The 7,570-nt window shown below is 40.6% G+C and overlaps 1 protein-coding gene across 2 annotated transcripts in view; it reads left to right on the plus strand.

Moving 5' to 3' along the window:
* Mlh1 (mutL homolog 1) overlaps nt 1-7,570 on the plus strand; it is a 68,268-nt gene that overhangs the window by 14,206 nt on the left and 46,492 nt on the right. Inside the window, exons 5-10 of one of the 2 annotated variants that reach the window (XM_013027105.1) lie at nt 340-389; nt 830-926; nt 2,588-2,630; nt 2,756-2,844; nt 3,990-4,102; nt 6,794-6,887. In XM_013027105.1, the coding sequence (XP_012882559.1) occupies nt 340-389; nt 830-926; nt 2,588-2,630; nt 2,756-2,844; nt 3,990-4,102; nt 6,794-6,887 (486 nt within the window). Of the gene's footprint in view, nt 1-339; nt 390-829; nt 927-2,587; nt 2,635-2,755; nt 2,845-3,989; nt 4,103-6,793; nt 6,888-7,570 lie in introns of those variants that run through there. The other variant, XM_013027104.1, reaches the window with a different exon arrangement.

Raw genomic sequence — 7,570 nt, forward strand, 5'->3', positions numbered from 1 at the left:
GTGGCTCAAGTGGTAGAGCGCTAGCCTTGAGCTGAAGAGCTGAGGGACAGCGCCCAGGCCCAGAGTTCAGGCCCCACAACCGGACCCAAAAAATATATATACATATACACAGATACGCGTGCATGCACACGTATTTTTGAGTAGAGCACAAAGGCTGAAGCCTGTAATCCTAGCTACTTAGAGAGTGGAAATAAGGAGATTGCTATTAGAGACCAGCCTAGGCATAAAAGTTTGAAAGATTCCACCTCATCCAGTGGCTCGGTGTGGTGGCACACAGTTGTTATTTCCAAGTTACAGAGGAAGCACAGTGGCTGGGTGTAGTGCCTTGCTCCAGTCCAGGCAGACTAAGCATAATGCAAAACTCTGTATTGGAAATAAACAAACCCAGAACGGGACTAGTGGAGTAGCTTAATTGGTAGAGCAACTGTATAGCAAGCATGAGGCCCTGAATTAAAGCAAAACAAAACAAAAAAATCCCCCCAAAATCTTTGAATGCCAGGTAACATTGTAATTAGTACTTTATTACTATTACTTTTAGTGTGTCTCATTAAACTGTAATTGTTTTTGCAAGATTATGTCCTAACATCTATTGTCATATTCTTAACACAAAGCAGAGAGCATGACACAAAAGCTAGCCTGTTTAAGAAATCAGTGAATGACTAGAAGAGGCAGTATCTTTCAACTCATTTGTTAATGCTGCTCTGTCTTTTGCCCCTCCTCCATTTAGTACTTACAAGTGTAAGTACTTAGCTGTGTTAGATTTACAACCCTAAGACCAACAGTGGGCGGATAGCATGAGCCATAGGTTTACAAGAAAATCTTTCTTCTCTTCAGGTGGAAGATCTGTTTTACAACATAACCACAAGAAGGAAAGCTTTAAAAAATCCAAGTGAAGAATACGGCAAAATTTTGGAAGTTGTTGGCAGGTACTGTTTAAACTCTGGGAGTGGACCTCTGAGCTCTGTTACCAAAGGAAAGTATTCCAGCACTCAAGAATTAAGAAAAGCTAGGCAGCAGTGCCTTCTACCTCTAATCCTAACCGCTCAGCAGGCTGAGATCTGAGGATTGTGGTTTGAAGCAGCCAGAGCAGAAAAGTCTGTGAAACTTTTAATCTCCCATTAACCATCAAAAAGCCAAAATGGAGCATGCCTTTAGTCTAGGTCCTGATTCCAAGTCTCAGTACCACCACACACACGCAAACCTGCACGCGTGCGCGCGTGCGCGCACACACACACACACACACACACATAAAGTTGTGACCTAGATTCAGATAGCAAAACTAGCTTTATATATACTGATCCATTCAAGGTTCAGTCATCAATCCTGAATTGTTCTCATCCCTAGGAAGGAACAGTCAGTCATCAGCAAGGTTCTTTGGTAACAAGCAATAAACTGATCTCCAGTAGCTTGAATGGAAAGGAAATTTATTGGAAGGGTAAGAGTTCCCAAGGAGGAAGAAGTATGAATAATTGCAAGAACTAGGGTGACTTCCAAGATTTAAGTTCATGACACTTACTGTTTTTATTTTTTCCTGACTGCTCTGGAGAGAGTATCTAATTGGTCTAGCTTGTGTGCTTGTGTCATAAAATCATGTGTTAGGAGCTCTGGGAGATTTCCTGGATGTCAGACTTAAAGTACAGATGGAATGGGATAAAGGTATTTTCCCAGAAGCTTAGAGGTTACTACTGGAAGGAAAGAGGATTCATAGCAGATAAAAGCAGCATTATTAAGGCCAGAGTAGACTGAATTTATTCCTATGAATGGCTTCAACATGGACTCTGAACCCACAGTTTTGAATTTTTTTTTTTATGCCAGTCCTGGGGCTTAAATTCAGCCTGGACCTTGTGTCTGAGCTTCTTTTGCTCAAGACTAGCACTATCACTTGAGCCATAGTGCTACTTCTGGCTTTTTCTGTTTATATGGTACTGAGGAATCGAACTTGGGGCTTCATGAATGCTAGGCAAGCACTCTACCAATAAGCCACATTCCTAGCCCCCAGTTTTGAATTTTAATGAGAACATATTAACCTTTCCACATTTGCCCATAGTAATATGTCACAGGTTTATATATCAAGTTTGAGGTGGCTATTTTGGTTCTAAGTGTGGTAAGTGGTAAATTATTTAATAAATACATTTGGTAGACAAAGGAGTAATACATAAATTACCAACCATAAAAAAACTTGAGCTACTGGAACAGGACATTGGGGCCAGGGAAAAGCAGGAAGGAAGAGTGTATAGTGATGGCTCTAAGAGAAAGTAGAACAGTGCAGAGGTTAGGTCTGCTTGGGCTATCTGAGACACCATGAAAAAAACAGATGATGGTGAGAGACTTGAGTCTAGTCATCAGCCTGTAAGGCAGAGAGGAACCTGTGCTTTGACCAAGTCACATTTAACACTGATACATCCACATGTCTTTCCATAGGTAAAATAGAATCTGCCAAGATGTTTTTGTGCCAAGATGTTTTTGTTTGTATATCTGGTTAAATCACTTTTTCTTATAAGTTCACTAGTTTATTTAACTAAAAGGGGAAGTCTGAGACTACTGCTCATTTGGCCAATCTTTGCTTACCTCTTTTTTTTTTTTTCAGATATTCAATACACAATTCAGGCATTAGCTTTTCAGTTAAAAAAGTAAGTTCTTGACTTATGGGGGATGTTTTTGTACTATTAAACGAAAAAAGAAGGACATGAATGGTTTGCCTGTTTGTCATGGCTGTGAGACAGTAAGTCACTGTGTCTTCTTTTCCCTTTATCAGCAAGGTGAAACAGTAGCTGACATCAGAACACTACCCAATGCCACAACTGTGGACAATATTCGCTCCATCTTTGGGAATGCAGTTAGTCGGTATGTTGATAACCTACATACAAAAAAGATTTTTTGTATTGCCTGCCTTGATTTATCATCCCATTGCATTGCTTTGGAATCTATCAAAATAGTACTTAAGAGATTGTGTTAGTTCAATATGTGGGCTTGTTTTCATGTATCAGATTTGTGGGAGGGGTGTGTGTGCATGTGCAGGCGCAAGTGCACGCACACGCATTGAGCCTGGGGTTTGAACTTAAGGCCTAAGCACTACCCCTGAGCTTTTTTGCTCAATGTTTACCATTTTAATCCTAGATCCACTTCTGGCTTTTTTGGTATTTAATTGGAGCTCCATTTTACCTAGTAACTTTAAGCGTTTTTTAAACTAAATTTTTTGGACTCAAAATTAGTTATCAGCCAGAGGCCCACTCCTGTAATCATAGCTACTCGGAGAAAGACAAACCTAGGCAAACTAACCCCTATCTCAATGAAAACAAACTAGTCTTAGTGGTATGTACCTGTGTCCCAGCTCCAGTCTGCCTGGGCAAGAAAAGTGAAACCCCATTTATTAGCAGATGGTGATTGATGCCTCAAAAGGAAAATACCGGGTGTGATGGGAGAAAGTCTAGGGTCAAAGAAAGGGATATTCAGAAAAGGTTCTTTGAAGAACGAAACCCTTGACATGTTTAAGATAAATAGGGATTAACTTACTGCCAATAAATTTATTCTGCCACCTTCAGGCAGAAATAATTGTGGCTCATCTGAGAATTAGTTCTTTATCTATTAACTCTTCCTCCCCAATAAACATACTCTGGGGAACACTATACTGGACCCCAACTGTGGTGCTATTCAGTATAGTAAGGAATTAAATCTTTGGGATTTAATTAGTAGAAATATACAAAACTTTCACAAGAGTAAGGTTTCAGAGCTTAGACTAACTTTGGCAAACACTGACTGAACGGGAAGGCAGGTGGGAGGCTGAGTGGATGAGCGGATGGATGGATGGACAATTGGATAGACAGACAGACAGACGGATGAATACATTCAGAGGATCTCAATGAATCTAATTGTTGTGTTCCTTGTTTGCCAAATTTAGTTTATAGGAAAGAGCTGCTTATGCTCTATTCTCATATCATTTGAATTTTCCTATGCTCTCAAAAACCACAAAATTTCTTTTTTCTAACCAGAGAGCTGATAGAAGTTGAGTGTGAGGATAAAACTCTAGCTTTCAAGATGAATGGCTACATATCCAATGCAAATTACTCTGTGAAGAAGTGCATTTTCTTACTCTTCATCAACCGTAAGTGAAAAGAAATTAGGTGGAAGTATATACATAGAGAATTTTATAGCACCCTGGAAAAATTTCTAATTGAGAGATTTGGTTTGGGTGATACCAAGGTTTGAACTCATGGCCCACACTTACTAGGCAGGTTGTCTACTACTTGAGCCATGGCCTTCGCCCTTTTTAGCCTTATTTGTTTTCAGTTAGTCTCCTGTTTTTTTATGAGATTGGCTTTGGACTGTGATCCTCCTGCATAACTAGGGTGACAGATGCACACCACCATGCCCATTTTTTTTTTTTTGCTGTCTTGCTAACTTTTTGTACAGGCTGGCCTCAAATTTCTATCCTCCTGATCTTTGCCTCCACAGTAAGTGTGATTAAAGATAGGAGTCATTGTACCCCACTTCTAATTCACAGGTTGATTACACACATTGAAACTTTTGCCAAAGTTTGATTTGGAAGCATCTATAATTTTTGTTCTAAATCTCTGTTTCAGACCTATGATGTGTGCTTATTCTTTTACAGTCCGATTCTTAAATTTAAGAGGGATCTCAGAAAAGGGTACCTGTTGGCATTAGAATCTTCACAAGCAGGACCTAAGCAGTTCTTCAGAGATCAAGAACTACCCTTGGACATTGCACAACAGGATATACAGGAAGAGATCGTTGGCATTAGGCATCGTCATTAAAGAAATTGAATACTGAGGCCCTTGAGATCTCCCTTGAGATTTTCCTTTTTAAATTTTTTAAATTTTTATTTATTTATTTAATTTTGGTTGGTCGTGGGGCTTGAACTCTGGGCTTGGGTGCTGTCCCTGCACTCTTCAGCTCAAGGCGAGCACCCTACCACTTGAGCCACAGCTCCACATCCAGTTTTCTGATATTTAATTGCCTGGGCTGGCTTTGCACTACAATTCTCAGAGCTCAGCCTCCTGAGTAGCTAGCATTGCAGGCATGAGCCATGAGTACCTGGCTTCATCTTTGTCTTATATATTCTTTATCTTTATTGCTTTCGAGCACGTCATAATAATTTTATGGTTTTTGTTTTGTTTGCTATTGAAAATGGCATATTCTGCTCTTCCATTTATAGCAATAAGTGACTTTAAGTGTCTCAGATTACACGTTTTAGAGCAGATGTTCAAAGTAATACAAGAATTGTAAGGAAAGAGCAAGGTTCTGTTCATTTTACTTATCTTAGCAGAGCTTTTTTTTCTGCTCTATTAGGAATGATTTATAGCTAATATAAAATAAAACTTGTTTCATACATGACTCAGAAAATGTTTTTTTTTTTTTTTCCTGCTTATGTGGTGCTGAGGAATCAAACCCAGGCTTCATGCATGCAAGGCAAGCACTATGCCACTGAACCACCTTCCCAGCCTCTCAGAAAATGTTTTTATAGTATGGTGCTGGTGACTCACACCTATAATCCCAGCTACTCAAAAGGCTGAGATAGAATTATAGGGACTCGAAGCCAGCCAGAGTAGAAAAGTCCTCAAGATTCCCATTTCCAGTTAACTAGCAGCACACCAGACCTGAGTCATGGCTCAGTGGTAGAGCACCAGTTCAGGGCAAACTGAGCAAGGTGCTAGAAGAAAAAGAAAGGGAAAAAAAGGAAAGGAAGAACAAGAGAGAAAGGGAGGGAAGGAGAAAAGGAAGGGAAGGGAAGGAGGGAGGGAGAGTAAAGGGAGTTTAAGGGAGTGGGAAGGAGGGAGGGAAAAGAAAAAATGGTTTTTCATTACTTTTTTCCTAACTGTGAAGGATAACTGCTTTGAAACACACATTTTGGCTAACAGAGCAGACAAGCAAAAATCAGCATGTCATCTGACTGGCCTGTATCTCTTTCTGATGGAGCTGTATAGTACAAATTCTTATTCACAATGCCAACTTCCCAGTAGCACAGAATAACCAGATTCTTATGCATGCCACTCAGTTACACAAAGTGTAGGCTCACCTAGGTGTAGGGCCCATAAACGACTTAGCAGAGGCAGACTTCGGCTGTCTTGTGGATACTTATACTTGTGCCAGTCTACATAGTCAGGACACAGTTACAGAGTACAACAGCAATACAATCCTCTGGAAAGAGGTGGGGCAGCACAAGCCTGATTCTTCCTGCCTACTTCACACTCTGGGCTGGACAGTTGACCAGCTGGGTCATTTCCTAAATTATCTAAGACATAAAATTCAAATGTTTATACTGCCCCAAATTCTGGAAATCTCACTCCTACCCTTCATTACTCAGTATGGTACCCTCTTGTTGCAACTCCCTGAACAAAGTTAACTGCTCTCTTCTCTGCCAGTTTAACACACACACATTTCTGTAATAGTGCCAACCACTTGGGGCTGGAATCAGTTTATTCACCTTCATGGTATCTTCTAGCAATTGGCATGTATGGTAGGCATCCAATGTGTCTCTTCAGAATGAAAAATTTGAGAGCTGAGGTCATACTTGGAGCTTGGTGAAGGTAAAACTAATCCATTTGGGCTACTTGAAGGATAGAAATTATTGCCCCTTTTCTTCTTGTGTGATAAGAGTTCCACAGTTATAAGAGATGCTGAACCATGGTGTTAAGTGAAGAGGATGTTTATCCTCAGAGCTCTGAGGCAGTCCCTCGGGAGGACTTCTTCCATAGATGATGTCATGGCTTGCTATGCACCTGTGACCTCACCCCTAACACTAGTTTTGAGCTGATTACTTTGCTTTTTTTTTTAGATCGTCTGGTAGAATCAACTTCCTTGAAAAAGGCCATAGAAACAGTATATGCAGCATATTTGCCCAAAAACACACACCCATTTCTGTACCTCAGGTAATGTAGCATCAAACTGTTTACCCTCTAAGACTCATAAGATAGGACTCTTTCTTCTCTCCATCTGTAGAGGCACATAATGCTTTTCAAGTTCCCATAGCATCTTATAAGTTATTAGTTGCTTAAGTGTAGTAGGTTCTTCCTCCCTACTAACGTAGTCCAAAGTTGACATCTTTGAATGTCTTTTTTTTTTTTTTGTCGGTCATGGAGCTTGAACTCTAGGCCTGGGTGCTGTCCCTCAGCTCTTCAGCTCAAGACTAGCACTCTACCACTGAACCACCTTCCCAGCCCCATGTCTCTGTTTTAAATGCATGAAAGATTTATTCCTACTGAGTGCCCGTGGCTCAGGCCTGTAATCCTAGCTACCTCAGGAGACTGGGGTCTGAGGATTGCAGTTCAAAGCCAGCTGTCTTGTCAGGTACTTGTGCCAGTCTATGTAGTCAGGACACAGTTACAGAGTACAATAGCAATACAATCCTCTGGAAAGAGGTGGAGCAGCACAAGACTGAGTCTTCCTGCCTTCACACTCTGGGCTGGACAGTTGACCAGCTGTCATTTCTTAAATTATTTAAGACATAAAGCCAGCACAGGCAGGAAAGTCCATGAAACTCTTATCTCCAATTAGCTACCTGAAAACCTGAGTGACATTGTGGTTCAAGTGGTAGAGTACTTGGCTTGAGCGT

Source organism: Dipodomys ordii, unplaced genomic scaffold (assembly GCF_000151885.1).
Source record: "Dipodomys ordii isolate 6190 unplaced genomic scaffold, Dord_2.0 Scaffold99, whole genome shotgun sequence".
Classification (NCBI taxonomy): Eukaryota; Metazoa; Chordata; class Mammalia; order Rodentia; family Heteromyidae; genus Dipodomys; species Dipodomys ordii.